General features: G+C 45.7%; 1 protein-coding gene across 2 annotated transcripts; it reads left to right on the forward strand.

The window, feature by feature from the left end:
- Positions 1 to 745: 745 nt before the first annotated feature.
- On the forward strand, positions 746 to 19,333 carry LOC129386211 (uncharacterized). Of its 2 annotated transcripts, none has more exons than XM_055073842.1 (9): positions 746 to 1,993; positions 4,603 to 4,751; positions 6,150 to 6,445; positions 7,198 to 7,426; positions 9,107 to 9,203; positions 11,335 to 11,457; positions 13,203 to 13,386; positions 17,481 to 17,652; positions 18,924 to 19,333. In XM_055073842.1, the coding sequence occupies exons 2-9, from the start codon at positions 4,736 to 4,738 to the stop codon at positions 19,061 to 19,063; spliced, it is 1,257 nt and encodes a 418-aa protein (XP_054929817.1). In that variant the 5' UTR covers positions 746 to 1,993; positions 4,603 to 4,735; the 3' UTR covers positions 19,064 to 19,333. The 2 variants fall into 2 exon arrangements, with proteins under 2 accessions (XP_054929817.1, XP_054929818.1); XM_055073843.1 differs by having other exon boundaries at positions 746 to 1,937.
- Positions 19,334 to 19,489: the final 156 nt, after the last annotated feature.

The raw sequence follows: 19,489 nt of genomic DNA on the forward strand, positions 1-19,489 counted from the left end.
AGCTATGCTTTGCTCGAGTTTCAAAGCAACGAGCTAAAACAAATATAGCTGGTTAACTGCTCTGCGCAATAAATGACTTAAGACTGCGAAGTACGCTAAGTTTCTCTCATAATTTTCTCTAGCGGTCATTCCAAGTCCCTCGTCAGATGGAGCCGTTCTTCGTTGTCAGATTCCTTGTCCCTGGATTCATCTTTCCCGTTGACGTTTGCATGGTGTCTACAAAGTACGTTAGATTCATTCAAGAGCGCCGTCCTGTCGCTGTGGCTCAAGGACTGTGGCATTGTACTGCTGAGCGCGAGTACCTGGGTTCGACTACCGGTTGTACTTCGATTGGGCTGGATTGCGACAACGCTGCTATACCATTATTTTATGCATGCTAACCCCACAACGTCCAACGTGTCATTTTTGATGCGGTGATTTTGATAGCTGGAAATGCTGATTTAAGCGCGGGAAACAACTCGGAAGCGATTGTGGTGTTTTTGATATGCTGAAGGGAAGTTTAGTTTGTAAATAGTGCTGAAAACCAATAACTAAATAATTACTACCCACAAATTACGTTAAACCCAAATAACATTTCGCTGTTCTCTTGGTACGAGTGTATACTCTCCGTGGTTAGAAATAAAGGTGAGCACGTTGTTCTAATTTTCTTTAACGTGGAATGTTGCTCGGGCTTTGTGGGGGCTAAGTTCTTGCGACATCTTGTGCAGTGTAGCGCAATCTGCTTTCAATCCTTTTTAGGCGAAAATTATCTTCAAGCCGGTTACGTAACATGTTCATCAAAGATATAACGTCAGATACACGAGGAACTGAACAGAAGTGGTTTGGGCATGTTCTTACCGTCAGCTTTTGCCAAATCGGCATCAATTTGATCTGTGCCGGTGTACCATTATCAGACGGCAACAAGCATCCGTGAAGTGCGTTTCGAATACCGCGAGTTGACTTTAAAAAAAATGCGGGATAGAGTGTCAACACGTCAACCCACCACGTTTTGTTACAGCTTCGTATCGTGTGTGCCAAGAAAAGCGGTTTTTACAACAATGAGCACGAGGAGACTGTTACTTCACGTATTATCGCGTTCAATATGAAGTGCAACACGCCCTTCAGCTCTTTCAATAATAAAAATGAGAAGTGCCACTTTTCTTGAAAATAGGTCGCTACCAGTACTCTGAACGGTGACCAGGAATTTTTATTCTGTGCGTGGGCGCTGTCATGCTGCCATACGGCCACTGTATGGCAGAATGTCAGCGCCTACACACACGCACACAAACACAAAAAAAAGATACACATTCTAGTGTCGCAACTTACTCCGTGGTTGCAACCTATATTGAGCGCGGCAGTACATAGAGGTATGAAGGTCGGAGATGCTGCCTTCAGCGTGTAAACGTCTTATTTAGAACAGTCTTTCGCAGACGTAGCATACCAGTAGATAATATTTCAAAAACCGTTGTCTTCTAATCTGAAGGGCTTACAGAACCTCAGCTGTTTGTGTTGTGTTAGCGCTACAGGCGAGCAGCGTAAGGGTATACGACGAAGATGAAGTGAGGGACAAAGAAGACACAACGCCGTGTGTGTGGCTTCCGGCCAAAAGTGGTCCGGAACGCACCCAAATTAGCGGCGGGCCTGGTCCACACAGTCGTAATTCGACAGGCGCTGACGAGTGCCGCGAAATACTTTCCGAAATGCTTATCTCGAATATGGAAGTACGTGACTGCCAACGTTTTTGAATGCATTACTTCGGTGCTAATATCAGGCTATAAGTGGGAAAAGACGACAAAGACTCGCGCCTCTGGCGCTGAGGCTGTCATGCTTACCATGTCGGTGTAAAATTACCGCGCGCCTTCGGCAAATGCCTTCGCCAGGGCCGAGTAAATGTTTCAGGAGCGAAGAAAAAAATTCACTCCATCGATGCCAGAGCAGTTTGACCGAATCATCCATAGGTGAGTTTACTACGATTAGTGAAAATGCGCTTGCAACCGCTCGACAGTGTCATCAGGTGAGCATGTTCTCTCACTGTTATTGTAACCATGACGCTACACTTCAAACACCTCACCAGTATCGCGGTGTAAGCACGCATACGCTTTCGAAACGGGGTAATTGGCGATCGCCGGGACAGGCTTTTGTCTTGCGGCGAACATCATTTAGGTCGAAATTTCGTGCAATCAAGTGAACATCTTAGCTCACTACTATCGTAAAAATAGTACAATGTTGCAAAACGCTTCAGCAATATCGCGGTGTATGCACACACAGCATTTCGAAGAAAGTGTAAAAAGAGATCGCTGGGCGAGAAGCCTTCCTCGTTCAGCGGGCATAAATTAGGTTGATGAAACTTTCGATATTTAGTGACATCACGCGAACATTACTTGAGCATGTTCGCTCACTTTTATCGTACGAATAATGCGATATTTAAAAACGTCTCGTCAATGTGGCGGTGCAAACAGATCTAAGCTTTCGAAACAGCAAGACGTAATTAGAGATTTTTGGGAGAGATCGTCGCCCAGCAGTGGACATAAAATAAGCTGATGAAACTGCAGAAATTAGCCTTTCGTGGGCGCATAGCTTGAGTGTTAGTGTTTCATTGCTACTGGCCAATTAAAAAGTTTGTCGAACCGTTGCAAGAAAGTTCAGCGCCGCAAGTGCTGATTACCTAAAGCTCTCGAACCAGCAGAGCGCGAACCTTGAATGTATACCGACAGGTTGTGACGTTCTCAGTACGAGGCTATTAAAAGCCGGCAATTGCAAATGGAATGCTTGAACGACTTGCTTAAAGAGCTCGTGCCAGAACATTTAAGCTGGACTTCTGCGCCGCTGTATACCTTGTTGAGCTCAACGATGTAGCCTCTGAAGATGCACTGCTTTTATTTTCAGCACACCTTGTGATGCATACCACCGTACTTCAGTTGCAGTACGTTGCAGTAGATGCAGCAATTATTAACGACGCCCCGCTTGTTCTTATCGTTGTGAATTTATGTTTTGCGATGAGATGGTTTATAACATCTGCAAAAGTACGCTATTTTTTCACTCCGCAAACGCAGCCTTATATCGTGAATTAAGCTCTATATTCCAGTGAGCTGTAGCCATGGGTCGCATCAAGGTTGTTGATCCTATATAGAACTGTGCGAATCAGACCCTGAAGACGAGGCTCTATGCTGCTGCTCTGTCCGCGCATAAATACGGGTGCCTGTGGTAGTTGAGCTAGGAAATTCGTAACATAGAGTAGCGATGACACAAAGTCGAAATACCTGCGATTTCGATTCATATGTGTATACATGTATAGTACACATTAGGCTAGACATTATTTCTCGCCACGCAATATAAAAGCAGGAGCCACGACGTTACATATAAGGAATGTGTCGAGCGTGCAGATGAGTAATATACCAGCAAGAACATAACTTAAGGGAAACGTACAAAATCAAGAGGAAGTAAAGGACATAGTCAGATATTAAATAATGGATGGTTAAATATATGTCAACTCGTCCTATATCGATTCCGGCTTTGTTATAGTAGTTGTGAAGATGGGCCAGCACATAGCTTATCATTTGGTAACCATAACTCATCCTGAGACAGGGACATTGCATAACTACGAATTTCGAGAAATTTGAATAGATGCAGGTTTAATGGCCATATTTTTTTATTTTAATACAAGCAATTTCCAGAAACCTGCATTATTGTGCGTTTTCAGGCAATCTACCACCACTTGACATGTTCAGGAAATCCCTCTCACGAGCACTGACCGAACTAAAGGCGGATTAGCTTCGGTGATTGGACACCAGCGTATTCGGCATGACATGTACTGTCCGAAGTTGGTACCACTACTGGGCGTAATTACGGAACATATGACTATTCGTATCGCGTTGAAACAAGCGACGAGACTTCGCGCCGTGATAACAGGGTCAGTAAAGCGACTTACCGCATAATAAGAATAGGCAGTAAACAACAGAGAATTTGACATTTTAAATTTTATACCGCTACACGTTTACTTGAAAACGCTTTGCTGAATTTCTTGTCACTTTCGCGCGATCCTAGGACTGTACAAATTCGGATTTATTACAAATAATGCAATTATTCATACAAATTTGTGCATTAACAGGAGGAGGTCCATGCGCGAGACCTCATCTTTAGGTAAAATTTTCTAAAAGCTAATGAAGCAAGCACAAATAATGCAATTATTCATACAAATTTGTGCATTAACAGGAGGAGATCCGTGCGCGGGACTTCATGTTCAAGTAAAATTTACTAAAAGCTAATGAAGAAAGCAAACAAAACGCAACCATTGCATTAAGAGTGCGATTAAATGTGAAGCCCCGACAACCTCCTCTCATGGCTGATTGAAAATAGGTAGTATGAAAATCAGAATGTTATCAAAACCCGCTTTGTAGCTCAAAGCGATGAGATGTGCTTAGTGTCAGTGTTGAAACCTTACAGGGCTTACGACTTTGGGACGCTTACTTATGAGAGCATTCCTCAGGAATAGGTGATATTGCTTGATGATGAGGTCGCTCTCGGTTTAATGACTATCGATTTGACTCGACGAGAGTAACAAGAAACAAATTGTATTCTAATGTTATTTCTGCATATTCTTGCCATCTGGCCGCACCCATAAAGGCTTCGGGTTCCCTTCCCTGCTCGACAATGCACCTTGTTCCACCGACAACGTGCCCTAGACTCGACAGCCCTGGACTCGACGTGACCACAACTCGTAGATGACCAGAAGCAACGTGTGCCCTTCTGCTGAGCCATGTGGCAAAAAACAGGTGAGATTGCAGGATGTTTGCAGAGACAACAACAGCGTTGACTAAGGCATCGTTGCTCGAAATGCTCCGTGTTTCAGAACCCTTCTCGGTGGTTTTGTAGCTACAGTGTTTTGCTGCCGAACACGAGGACGCTGGTCGCTGGTTTTGCATTTCGACGGTAACGAAATGCAAAAGCGCTTTTCTCCTTACATTATAGTGCACGTAATGAAACCAGGTGGTCAAATTTAATCGGGAGCTCTCCACAACGCTGTCTTCATAGCCACAATGTTTCTTTTGGGCGTTAAACTCCATAAGTTAACCACCACTAAATTGTATGTCAGATATTACAGCAAGACATTTCGAGGTTAGAGTCTATTACATGTACGGTTATACGAAAGTTGCGCCGTAGTACGTTCGCAGCTTGTAAGTATGAATATTGCGAGGGAGAAATGAGAGCAGGCATCGGCTATTCGCGCCTTCAAAACAGAAGTAAATAGCACTTGGCGCACGCGGGCAGGTACCTCTGACAATGAAACTCGTATTTCCGGTGACATATTTCACTCAAGCGGAACTTCGCAAAATGAATTACTGTTTGTAAATGAAAACTGGCGATAACGTATCGTAAATTCAGAACTGAATTTCTCACATAGAACGTATACTTGAAAGAAGACGCGATGTACTTGGGTGTCTAACTGCTGCGGGCGGAAACAGCGAATCTTTATTGAGGGTGCGCAAAATAAAAGCTAGCGGTCAAATCGGAGAAACTGCTGGAACCGAATACATCCGCCATACAGGTCAAGTGACTAACCCTGCTAAGTGTTCGCGGGAGAGTTCGTGGTACCTGCGATGCCTGTCTGGGGTCATATTGTCGCTCATTTCGAATACTCTTGAAGGCTTCTTTGTCAGAGATGTTACGCTTCAAGAGGACACTGTACACACATTCCATACACAGAGCTTTCAATATGCGATTTGGCACGTACCCTATCCTCATTCTGGGGAAATACCGCTGTGTTCCAAATTTCTCGGTTACGCGAGCGCCCTGTAAAGCAATAGAGAAGCCACAGTTACATGTAAACGACACACGCTCCACTTATCCTGCTGAATGAGAAAGTCGAGTAGCTTTATTCACTCTAGACTCGCTCATTCACTCGTTGAAATCTCCTTGGCGAGAAACACGGGTAGGCACACACCCTGGGCACACATAGTTACACACGCAGCGACGTCCTTTGTGCCTTCTTGCGTGGTTTTTCTTCTTCTTCTTCTTCTTCTTCTCTCTTTTTTTTTTTTTGCTGTAGCTCGTCTTGTCAAGATGAACCAACGAGCTCATTTCACAACACTGGTCTTAAGCTCCGCAGACATTTGAGAGAGAAAATGATTGCCGAAGAAACACAGCGTGCCGCTGCTCCACTGATGACGCAGGACTTTCATCATGTCGAGTCCTTCGTCAAGGCAGTCTGACTCCAGGAGCACGCCGGGGCCGCGCATCAGCAGCCCTAGATGCCGGTCTGAATTTGCCGTCGCCTTGGCCGTACGGTTCGGTAGCCGGCAGTGCTAACGTCGGTGCCGACAAAGTGCGGAAACCGCCTAAGTGTCACCTCCGGGGACTCCACGTCACTTCTGCCGTGAGGCGGCTGGGTCATCCGCACCCTCACAGTACTGCGTTGCCGTACAAGGAGCGGCACATCGTTGTCACCACTTGTGGAGAACTCTACAAGGCTAGTGCGCAGCGACGCCCTAACAACTTTGCCGTATATCACTTGCTCCTATTTGCATCGTCTTTTCGCTACTGAAAGGAAGGCTATGGAAGAAATACTATATTCTCGAATCATTTTCGCTCGCTTATTGTTTGAAACAACTTTATCGATAGATGTCGCCATAATTCACAAATGAAGCTACACCTCCTGCGCTATGTAGAGAACTACTACCAACTATCCCTGCCATACATGGGAACGATGGTTGGCTTCATTTTTTTATCGTTCCATCCATTTGGGGGTACAAGAAACACGCTCCAACAATTCGACATTTGATTCGGATGAGGCGCGAGCAGAATTCACAGAGCGTCTGCCCGTCCCCGTGGTTCTAAAGCTCTTGTGTGCCAATTTTAACCACCCAAAATACGCGGAAGCACTGTGCTAGCGAGTCACTCCACCAGGCTATTAATCGCACGGTGAGGTCATTCGCCCCAGCATGCAGCGAATAAGCAAGGCTATTCTAGAGCATGGAAACTCTGCAATTGCCGTTTCACATTTTTCCAATGTTAACTTCGTCCAAGTTAATTTCCCAAATACTTTAGGGTATGCATATGCTAATGCATGAGTGCGCCCGCTTTTGCGCGAGTGAGTGATACAGAAAAAGCAGTTCACTTTTTATCATGTAACCTCAGGTCGATTGCGACTTTATCTGTCTCGTAACTTTCCGCTAGCTTTACACGTCAATCGGGGATATTGTTCTGGCCGCAACACCGCAGAAGTGGCGCGCCGAGGGGCGCCTCGGATACAAGCACGCACCCGACACGGGAGCCGTGGTCCCTCTGACGTACGTGCACACGGGCATGGACCGGGCCGAGCACAAGGAGCGCGGTGAACGGCCGCTGGTCCTCGTGTTCACGGGATCGCCGGGACAGTATCAGGACTTCAGCTACACCATCCCTTTTCTGAACAGGCACGGCGCCGACGTTCTATGCTTCAACTGGCCCAGTGAGCGGCAAGCTCTTATCCCTCACCGTATTTACCCGTGCATCGTGGTAACATGCAACAGCGAGAGCAGAACTAACGCGTGCTTTGCTTTCGTAACCCGAGCACTCTTGGCCCGAACATTCCCTGTTGAGGGGGACTAGCGTTAGCACGAAAAGCTGAGCAGGCTGCTGAAACTTGACGGTTAAAAACCGGCCCAATGGGACGCAGACAGGCGACATGTGTGACAGTGGGATTGTGCTGTGCGCATATGTGTTCATTATTCTTTTTTCTGTCCGCGTCCTGTAACACCAGCGTTATCTCGCGGAACAGAAGGTACGCCAGTTGTTCAATCGTGTGCCTTTTACCGGAGATCGCATGCGGCTTTTGACCTCTAGCACTGGGGAGCGTTATAGTTTATTGCTAATTGTTGCCTTGGCAGATTGTGTAGTATAACATCCCGCCGCGACTAAATACCTGGGCCTCTCCGCGCTAAGCGGACGACTGACGCTGACATGTGGCATGCAGTGTTCAAGAGCATGATTGAGTTCACTCACCCGGGACTCTAGTTATAATATCTGTAATTTCGACTCTTCGTGTGTATGGTACGCACCCTCTTTCCCGAAGAGCACCAGCCTCCTCTCAGCCCCGCAGAAGTGGTTGTGTTTCCGAAGAAATGCCACACGTGGCGCTGAGCTTATCAGTTTGTCCACTTCTTGGGGCAACTTTCCAGTTATTTTCTTTGTTATCGTCGTTGTCGTTGCGTTTCAAGTGGTGAGCCCTGGCAGCTTCATTTTCGGATTTTTTTTTTCTCGCAGCGCCTTAACTCCTCCTAAGTACTACCATCACATTACAACCTTGGTCGCGAGGAATGCAACGAAGAGATCTATAAGTGCCACTGCATTTAGGCGCGCAGAACACTATAAGCAGTGAGCGACGCAGCCATGCCGCTGCAGGGATCTTTGTGAACGCTTACTTAGCTCTGTTACAACCGCGAGATGCGCTGTCAGTCACTGAAGATGGCGTGGACAGGTGGGTCGCCCGACCACGCCATTTTCAGTGGTTGGCAGTCTGACGGTTGTTGCTTTTAGGTGGATTCTGCCTGCAGACACACCAAACAGTAATTTTATACTACAAATAACGGGGAAATCAGTGGATGTTTCTAAAGGCCCCACAATGCATTAAGTTGGGCACGTTAATGTATGCGCAAATTTTGCCATACTCAGGAGAAAAGGACGAAGAAGCAAGCAGTAACATGTCCAGCATAGATTGGAGATAGCTTCACGTCGAAAGTTAAATATGCAAACTTCTTTCAGGCATATGTCTATAACGAAGATGCATTCACGACTACCTCATCGGTCACCCTTCTTTAGAAAGTTCTGCAATGAGGTTCCGTAGATTTTCTACCGAAATTAGCTCCTCTAGCATAAATGAAAGTTTCTTTGTTGTTCGGTGTTTACTTCAATTATGTAGAAGCGTAGTGGCTGTTCGAGCTGGTATGTTATAAGACTGGGACGTCCTCTATACTGCAGAAGCTTACGAGGTGCAATCTCTGTAACAATAACTTGTCCAGCAACTCTATCATTTAGCACATGCAAACCGCACAGTATACATGCAGTCGCTCTATAGCCCAAGCAGGTAGCTAAGTTGTTGTAGCTTCGAAAGCTTCATACACGTTAACGCCGCGCTCACTGTCTTCGTCAGACTTCTCTTTCACCGAGAAGACCCGCTACTGGTGGCACAGCAGCGAGGAGAAAGCCCAACTTGCCACCGATTTCCTCAAGGAGCTCGACATAAAAGAGTGAGTTGCGGGCATCTTCCTTTACGAAACGTTTAGGTTATAGGTGGATGCAAAGTCCAGGTTGACAAACTTTTGTGATTCTGTGCAGTGATATGCTTTTTTACCTATATGAGCATGGGAGGAAGCACCCGTCAATCACTGAATGGGCGGTAACTTCGCCACCTTTTCAGTCACATCGATGCACTTCAACGCGCTGTTAATAAATTTACGGGCGCGGTGCAGAAAGCGCGTGTCTTCGGCCGGAAGGGCGTCTCGGTCGCAGAAATCAGCGAATAATCAGTGAATTTAGCCAGTACTGACCTACGGAGCTAGGACTCAAAGCTAAGAAACTTCAGAATAATAGAACGACGACAACGAAACACGCGATCAAACGAGAAAGTTCCGACACAGCCCATCTGCGATGATTGTCTGAGTTATAACGTTACGAGACAGGAAAGCAGTAATAATGTCACGAGCTCTCGTAACAATGGGCAGAAGGAGCACGAATGACAAAGATGGACGGAGGGTGGAGAAAGAGGACGACGGCGTTCGGCGGGCTACCTTTGGACTGCTCCCGAAAAAACGACAACCGTTTCCCTTGACATGGCTTGCATTCCTAAGTAAACGGTTCGCACGTAACAATATGCCACAAAGCGCGAATGCTGGCATTCTAGTTGATAATAAGAGGACAAAGTCGATTTGGGTAGGTCAAAACAATTCGTATAAAGCCGGTAGCCTGTGGTCTCGTAACATAACAAAATGGCTTCCAAGCAATGATGGTCAGATATCAATTTTTTTGAAAATATGAATCGAATACGAATACTGAGCAGCGAATAACGAATCGAATATGGAATAGCGGAACGCAGAATCGTGCACGTATTTAGAGCAGACACATGCCTGTACTAACTAGAGCAAACAGCTAACAATCAGGGACAAAGAAGCAGATTTAAACACATAACTGTCATTAAATACTGCATGAGTAGCCTCTCGCCATATATAGAGCTGGGTAGCAAGCACTTTCTAGAAGAATAAACGCCGCGCTTTATGGAATAGAAGTTTTCGCGGACGCTAAATAAATGGTGGCATAAAAAAAAGACAACTTTAGAAGAATAGAAAGAAGAAAAAAATTGCTGAAGGACTTGCTTGCCGTATATACATGTTGCGATGAAAATAGCACTGGTCGTAGCGTAAAAGAGAAAAATTCCACATAATTGACTGCCTACAAGCAAAATTCGCAGGTTTTCGTGTAGGTTTCCGCCGCGATAACATAAACATAACTTGCATTATCAGTTTTGTTTCTTCATTCATTCGAAAACTTCTGTCATTGTTGCACTTGTGATAATCTGCGATACTTCGTTTAACAGACGAACAATAGTAACAGGATTCTAGCGAAGCAGGTAATGCCCCTCCCCATCCGTCGTCCAGGCCTCTTCCACGAGAAGAGGAATCCACAGTGACACGTCAACCGGCTGACACGCGGTGCTACCTGACATTCCTCCACCAACGTTCAGTAACACAATTTTACATTCCCACTGCTAACATACACTCGGTCATTGCCTCGCCCACTTGTTCTACCCTCTCCCTCCTTTAAAAGAACTGCACCTATATATACTGTGCCGAGGAGAGCGTATGTCCTCTTGAAGAAGACAAGTCCACTCGTCGAAACACTGGCTCCTGCTTTCACCTTGTTCTCTTTTTACTCTGGACTTCTAACAGTCACTTACTGCGAAATATTTAATTAGTTTCAAATATTAAGAAATACCGAATATTTATATTTGAATATGCATACGGATAGTTAATGAGTAATATTTAATACGTATACGAAACTTCCAGCAATCGCCCACCCCTAGTTCCAAGGAGTGGGAGGCGCGGTCGAGGGAGGCAGAGGATTAGGCGGTGTTTTGGAATAAAGAAATTTGCAGTGCTAAGCTGTCAACAAGTGCGCGAAAAAGCACAATTGGAGATATCACTGGCAAACTTTTTACGTAGATATGATGATGACGATGCCTATCGGCGAGGCTTAAATATTGTGCCACTTAACGACGTTATTTGTTCCTCTGGCCAGTTTCAGCAGTGGCGCAGCTAGGACAGAGTGAAATATCCACTCACTTTTAACCCCCACAAGCAGTGTAACTTTGCGGAGTCCTTGCAGGGTCGACATGCTGGTGAGCCACAGCTCGGGTGCGTACCCGGCGGTCCAACTGACCGCCGAGCAATCTGACGTCCAAGTTAAATCCCTGGCGCTCCTTATGCCGACCACCGGCACCGACGTCAGGTTGGTCGCTGCGTAGAAAGCCAGGACTGACAACGCATGGGGGTTTGGAATGCAGGGTTGACGAGGAAATAACCGAGCGGGTGTGCCATCAATGCGACGAGCCCCACAAACCCAACACTGCTGCTGCAGACCTAACCTGCTCAAGCAAATGGTATACTGGGCTTCCTCATGCTACCCAGCCGAAGTCAGCCTCCAAGACCGGAAAGGCCTGCAGACATACCTTAACGGCCCCCCTCATATTGCACGTACGCGCTCTTCCGCTAAGGCGATCAAAATTAAGCTGTATAGATTTCCTAAAGTTTGGTACTGAGAGGTACGTGAAATCCGCCTTAGCGCATAAGTTATGGGGCCAGAGGGGCACAAAATGAGATGACAACAGTCAGTTTCGTGAGTCGGGTTGCACCTTCTTTATATAGTTCGCTCATTCGTGTGATAAGCTCATCTACGTCCGATGACTGGCACTCGTCCGTGCTCGCAGTACGCCGTATTAGAGGCAGGGCGCGGGCTTGGAAACACGGCAAAACCTCCCGCTGTATAAATTCTTAAGCCAGGTGGAACGTGAGAAGTGAATAACAACCCATCGGACCAAGTTGAGTTTCCTCTAACAGATTTCCAAAATTTAGCAAAGGTTTTCTTTCACTTCAGTTCTAGTAGTGCAAGTGCGTGACTTCGAAACGAATTGAACCAGTTGTCATGGAATTTTGCTCGGTGCACAGCGTTGGAAAGTAAACTAGCGACGCTGCAGTACGCAGGTCAAACGCTCTAAAGCTGGAACAAGCGCTGTTTGCAGCTGCTTCTAAGTTTCTTGCGAGCAAATAAATTATCTCACCGCGTCGAATGAGAAATCAGCATCTTCTGCTTGCACCGCTAAACTAAAACATGCTATGAAAACGATATATCGCCTCGCGGCATAACACCTGTCATGAGCAACTTCAGACCTTCCGAGATAGCTGTCTTTCCTGCAACCGTGCCTGCAGACACTAGCGAGACACCAGTACATTAGCGAGAATATTCCTGCCGCTTAGAGCACTATTAACACTAATGCTAATGCTTGGGCAGAAAACTAAAAACGAACAAAAGCAAATGAAGCTTAAGCGTGCATTTCTATAACTTATCAAAGCACCTGCCTGAATAATATGCATTCCGTGATTTGAAACGCCAGCGAGATTATTTCAAATAAACAAAAAGAAAACAATGGTCTATTTGCCGGGAAGAGGGAAGTCGACCCGAGTGAAGGGCTTCGAAGTGACCAGTGTAGTATCAGTCACATTTTCCCGATGCGGAATTTCTCATTCAGGGATGGTTGTCCGATGCGCGTTATCTGCTACTTTCTGGAAGCGATGAAATCATACATTGCTGTTTTTCCGCCGCGATGAACGCATGATGGTACAAAGTCTTTCGACATCCCTCTTTTTTCGTTTCCGGGCTTTTGAGCGGCGGTATCACGATGATTTCAAAACTACACGAGGCATTCAGCGCGTGCTGTGATAGGGCGCCCTCTTTCGCTTAAAACCTGAACCACAGAACACCTCCTCAACCTCGACCGGCTGTTTCTCGGCGCGGCGGCTATGTGGCGAGCATTTATTCAGAGTTGCGATATCGCATCAACCAGCACAAATTAGCATTGTATTGATATTGAATTCCAAGTGCCTTGAGTTCGTCTCGGTCAGCTTGGAATTTGCTTGGGGAACAACTAGTTACTCACGACTCACTCTGTGCAATTGCCCTATATTTCCAATGCGCAGCGCTGCAAGGAGTCTCGCAGTCAACTTGAAGCCGATGGAGTGGATGCTTCGGAATATGTACGGGTTGTCCGTGCTTGCGGCATTCACTAAATGGGTTATGAAGCTGAACGGGCACCCGCTGAAGCCTAACATGAACGACGTATTCTTCGCCTACCTGTCCACCACAAGCATCGACGACACTCGGGTTAGTATACCTTCCTGTATCTATCTCCGCACGCGTATCTGTGTCCTGTCACAAAGTCGCATTGAAACCTCCTTGAGGAAACGTAGGATTAAGCTATTGCTTGTCAAGCAGGCACATCAGAGCTGCTTTGAAGAGTGAAGCTCTCACATGGGCCCATACGTCCACGCATTTTTTAGCAAGCAGGAGCTACGGTTTAAAGTATACTTAATTTTTTACGTGGTCGCACCGAACGTGCCTTAAAGTAGGATATATTGAAGGAGTCGCCTAGAAAAAGCTCAAAATTTACTTAGAAGGCGGGAAGTTGACTTAAAGGAGATCAAAGAGATCAAGAGATGTGCAAGTTTATGAGCGCCGACATTTCGAGAAAATAACTTGCGTTTGTATAGATCCTCCTTTTATTGCTTTAAGGATAGCCCTTTCACACAGTTGCAAGCTCCTTCGAAGTGAAAGAGAACCAAGTTATCATAACAACATTAAATTGAAGGTATCGTGTGTCTTTTCTAGGCGCTTCGCAATGAAACGCTTACGGGTAAACTAATTGCATCACTAAGCCACACTTTTGTGCCACATTATTTTCTTAGAACTCTCTCAGTAGAAAAAGGAAGCCAGCTGCTAACGGAAAAAATTCCAATCTACGGTCGGACACCCAATTTTCAATATTTCGCCAACTGCTTAACCGTAGCACAAGTGACTTCACCACAGTTTAAGCTATGTGCATGCGCCATTGCCGTTTCGGGGTAATACTGTTTACTAGTGGTAATACTAGTGTTAATACTAGTGGTAATATGTAGTCTTTTCGACAAAGATGACGTCGTATGCTGTTTTTTTGCTGCAACCCATAGATTTGATCACAAGAGGCACATCAACATATTCCACCTAACAGAACACATGTAGCCAGGCCCACAAACTCAAAGTAGGATTTATTTATTTATTTATTTATTTATTTATTTATTTATTTATTTATTTATTTATTTATTTATTTATTTATTTATCATACCCTCAAGGTACGGTTGTACATTGCAGAGGGGAGGGGCAAAGTAAATACAGAGGCAAATCACAAAATAAGGAAGGCAAACAACATGGCAAAAAACATCGTATACAAAATAAGAATGGTAAATAGAAACTTGTAAGCGTGGCAAAAAATACATGGCGTAACAAAAAACAGAAAGGAAAGAACATACGATATAAAAATACAAGCCATAATGTAAAATCGGTGGCCCAAACGCGAAGTGAAAGATCGGCTACACTTCTCCCCTGAGCTAAAGGAGCCGTGGGTTCACAAGACTTCTGGTGGCATACGCGGAACGCGTACTAGTTACTTCGACGCTGTCGTTGCATATTCACCGCGGCCGGGCTTGTGGTCAGCGATACCTGTGCGGCCGCTGCTGTAAGCGGTTAAGGAATGCAAAGCAAGAGAGACCCAGTGGTGGCCTAGGCGCATGGACGCGAGTAAGGGAGAGAGACAAAGCATTATTCAGAAGTTTAGTATGCGATGTGGGGCCCTTATTTCAGGTAGCTATGTGCCGTCTTGGCTCAGACAGACGAGACGAGGTCTCGAGTGGGTAGCTGTTATGTGGTGGTGATAACGACAATAGCACTTGATTTACAGATATCGAGAGATTTCGCAAGTGTTGGTGATGATACTGACAACAATGGCATATTATAAATTATTTTCAGTTAATTACGGAAGTAGCCAATTGCAAGGTTCATAAGAAGACATGAAATGTAGCAAATCAGTAGAGGAAAGCTTGCATAGATATCTGAGGAAATAGCTACCGAGGATTTACAGGCAGCACAGTTCTTCACAGAAAAAGGGAGAAAATAGCGATGGAGAAAGGTGTCAGGCAAGGAGACACAATCTCTCCAACGTTATTCCCTCTATTCTTGCAATAATTATTGAAGCTGCTAGATCGTTAATGATTAGGGGTAGGGACTAATCGAAAATACTTGAACAACGAATTGTTTTCATTTATTGTCTTAGCAATCTTGGAGCTGAGGATTATTCGTCTTTGGGCTACTTGGTTCATATCATACTGTTGAAGATTAATGAGCGTAAAATAAAAACGAGCACGGAAGAAAGAATAAGTAAACAGCATTCGTCCTGTTGACTTCTTTTTTACTTCGGTTCTCGTCATTTCGCTCTGATTAATGCTTGCTAGGACTGCAAAGCTGACTTGCAAGAAAATGGATGTGGGCGTTGACCGGCGAAGACTGAGGGTTGACTTGAGGATTACCATGCTAAGGCTAAGGAAACAACTCGGTTGGTGGTTTCTGAAGGTGCTCTACGACTCTGCCTATCATACTTGGGGTCCTCAGCCAATAATTTAAAAGTTGGGTAATTAAACTTAATTAGTGAGTTATGGGGAAAACAAAAAAAATTGTCTGAGTTACTATAGGCTATTGCGAATAGTATGCGTTCGGTTCAATTCGCTTCTGACGCGCCTTTCATATTTAAATTATTGGCTAAAGTTATGTGGGACACCCTGTATACAGTTCGTCTGGGTAGCGTGGCGTTCAACCATCTTCCTTTAAGAGAGAGAGCGTAAACTTTATTTTAAAATCAATAAAATTTGAGCCCGGCGTCCTTTTAGTGGGTCTGGGCACCCGCCGCGGACGCGGTTCCAAGACCCTTCCTCGGCTCGCTGGACGGCCGGCTGGTCAGTCGACGTTGGCGCGGTACTGGGAATGTAAACTGTAGTGTTATACGCAGATGTGTAAGTTGGTTTTCCTGCCGTGCCTTTTCGGCGCTCACAGACGAATCAGTGAGACATAGAAAGCTTCGCTTTAAAAATGGAACTGGGTAGGCCATACAATCCGTAAAGCTGCTAAGCAGTGGTCTATTAGAATAACGGAATAAGTGCCGAGGGAATTCAAACGTAGTGTATGGCGAGCCTGCACGGCAAAAAAAAAAAAAAAAAAAAACGGTGGTGTGAAAATATTGAGACATTGAAAGCTATATTGTCACGTATATATTGCTATATTGTCATGTATGTATAATATATATATATATAGCTGAGTCAAATATACTGTGCTTATTCAACGTACGTCGCACTCTTTCTTCGTTATATATATATATATATATATATATATATATATATATATATATATATATATATATATATATATATATATATATATATATATACCGTATTTTTGCGATTCTAAGCACCCCCCCCCCCCCTCTATTTTCGCGAAAACGTTTGGAAAAAAAGTTTTCATGCGAATCTAAGCACCCCCTATTGGTTAGGAAGAGCGCGTGGCCAAGGCCGCCAGACAAGCTTGCTCACTCTGGAATCATTGCTCGATAGACCGTTGGACGCGTTTCGCGGCCAACGGAAGCATCGGTGGCATCGGTGGCATTTCGGTGGCATGACGCCAGTGCTGCAACCCCTCGACGTTTTAGTCAACAAACCCTTTAAAGTCAATCTCCGACAGGAGTACGAAGAGTGGATGCGAAACCCTGACCGGAAGAAGACGCCGACGGAAAAGCTGTAGAAAGCGTCCCCATCAACCATCGCAAAGTGGATTTCGGACGCGTGGAAGAGGGTCCAAGTGGACGTTGTGGTCAAATGATTTAAGAAGTGCTCGATCACAAACAGCTTCGACGGAACGGAAGGCGACCTGCTGTGGGATACCGAGAGCAGCGGTTCAAGCGGTGTGACGAACTCGAGTGGCAGTGATAGTGACTGAGAATCCTACACAAGCGGTTGGTTCACTGTCTGCACTGATTTTTCTTTTGTATGTTTGCAAAATAAAATGTTATTTCTCGCACCCGTCTCGTCGTGATGTCGCAGCGAAAGGAGAAGGGGGGGGGGGGGGGTCATTCTAGATTTTTCGAATCTAAGCGGCCTCACTTTGGGCATCGCGATAGTGAAAAAAAGGGGGTGCTTAGAATGGAGTGAAAACGGTATATATATATATATATATATATATATATATATATATATATATATATATATATATATATATATATATATATAGCAACAAATTGGAGGCTTGGAGAGGCCTTCGTCCTACCGCGGATATGAAATGGGCCGACTAGAACAGTGATTGCGGAAGTTGCCAGCACATAACGGCTAGCCACTCTCTCGCAGTACGAGCGCCAGCTGACAACGCTGCGCGAACGGGGCGTGCCCATGGTCGTGATGATCAGCGGCACGGACAAGCTCATCTCCACCGAGAACAACAGGAAATTCCTGCGCAAACTGGGCCACGATCCCGGCAGAACGTGGCTCTACGACAGCAAAGGGAACCTGATTAGCCGAGGTTTGAACGAGATCACGGGCTCAAGTATTATCACGCAGCTATTGTTTTTTTTTTGTAGTTTTTTTGCAACATCACGGAGTGCGTGCACGAATCAAAACGCTGTCTCGCGTTAATGTGGCCCTGGAGCGTAATTTACAACTGGCGTTAAGCAGCCAAAAGCGGCGGCGTGAAAACGCGCCTGTCTCTACACCGCGGGTCCTTGTCTTCGGCTCACTTTCGGGCAGCCATGAACGAAGTCCACATAGAGCGGTACAGCGCGCTTCGTAACTTCTATGCTCTGGTGCCAGATTACTACAAAATACACTAATACGCGACGTTTGCTTCACGCGACAAACTCCAGCGTTTCTTGCTGTTGAGTGCAAGTGAAGTGAGGCCGATAGATGCGAGTGATTTCCCGTATGCGTCCTGCCAACGGAGACCGGTTGCGAGCTGCGTCGACATCTATGACGATGCTTTCCGTCGCCATGATTACAAGTCACACACGAATAATGGCTTTTATTTATTTATTTATTTATTTATTTATTTATTTGTTTTACTGACTGGGTCTAATTTATCAACAGCTGTAGGCTCTCGAAAGACAGCTTATATATAGTGGAGACCTCGGGATAAATTTTGACTACTTGCAGTTCTCGTAACCTGCACTTAATTTTTTAGTGCATGGTCGTTTTCGAACTTCGTCCCGTTCACGGTGCGCCCGTCTAGTGTAGCCGCGATGGCGGCGCGACGACGAATTAAGGGACAGCTCGAAGCGCTAGAGATTCTGCAGGATTCCGTAAGGCGTATTCTACGTGAGCTGCACGTTGCAGGTTTTAGCAAGACCTCATTTCGTTGATTCATCGTTTCAGGCTTCCGGCTCTTCGAGTTGCTCGTGAAGTTGACGACGTGCTGTAGTCTGCTATCTCTTCAAAAGTTGAGATCGCGCATAAGTGGTTCAAATGATGATGCGGCTGCCCCGGTAAGGTGGCGCTCCTGTTAAGGTGATGATCCCGGACTCGGCTTCCAGACCAGCTTCTTTACATCAATGGGAAATTATTTAAATAATTTTTTCGGAAAGGCCAAAATGGCTGACTTAGTAGATTTTTTAAATTTTTTTTATTACGACAGTTATGCGGACGGAAATTTTTGTTCTGAAACTTTCTTTTCCTTCGAATATCCATACTTCTTTTTTTGGCTCTACAAACTTTATTCTTTACTGAGGCTTACTGAGAGCCCGCGAAGTTTGCATTTAGCTTCGTGGTCTTAACACCTATATGTCTCTATCGCTCTCGCAGGTGAGTACGGCACGGTGAAAGTCGTCGAGATGACCACAGGTTCACACTACGCCTTCAGTCGCCACTCAGATGTGTGCAACCAAGAACTGCTCGAGTTGCTGTCCCGAGCTTCACTTTACCCAAAGCGGTTCCGCGCCTAGGGCGCGGACACCATGTTCACCGGCAGCGAATGTGACTCGCAGTCGCTTCGCACGCTTTCTTCGCACATGTGCCACAATATGGCTGCACCTTTTCCAAGATACCCGCATCCGTCTAAGATAAACCGTCGTCAACGTGCCATCGACCGATAAGTCACACTGACATGATACTTCGCGCTCGGAGTGTTTCTCACCTATAGTATACACCCATGGCCTGAAGTCGCAATTGGAGCATAACACCGGGTCCTTATTAAATGTTTGTTACCTCCGTTATGCGGGTTCTATAACCGCGTAACGCTGGCGCAGCCAAGAGACGGGCAGCAACATAATCAATCAGCGCCACCAGCTCGACCTCTAGCCTGGCGCACGGGAGAGAGGCGATGGCAGTCCGCCTGGCGTGCACGCTTGTCTGCTGGTCCCGGTGGCAAA

Source organism: Dermacentor andersoni, chromosome 4 (assembly GCF_023375885.2).
Source record: "Dermacentor andersoni chromosome 4, qqDerAnde1_hic_scaffold, whole genome shotgun sequence".
In the NCBI taxonomy this organism is placed as follows: domain Eukaryota; kingdom Metazoa; phylum Arthropoda; class Arachnida; order Ixodida; family Ixodidae; genus Dermacentor; species Dermacentor andersoni.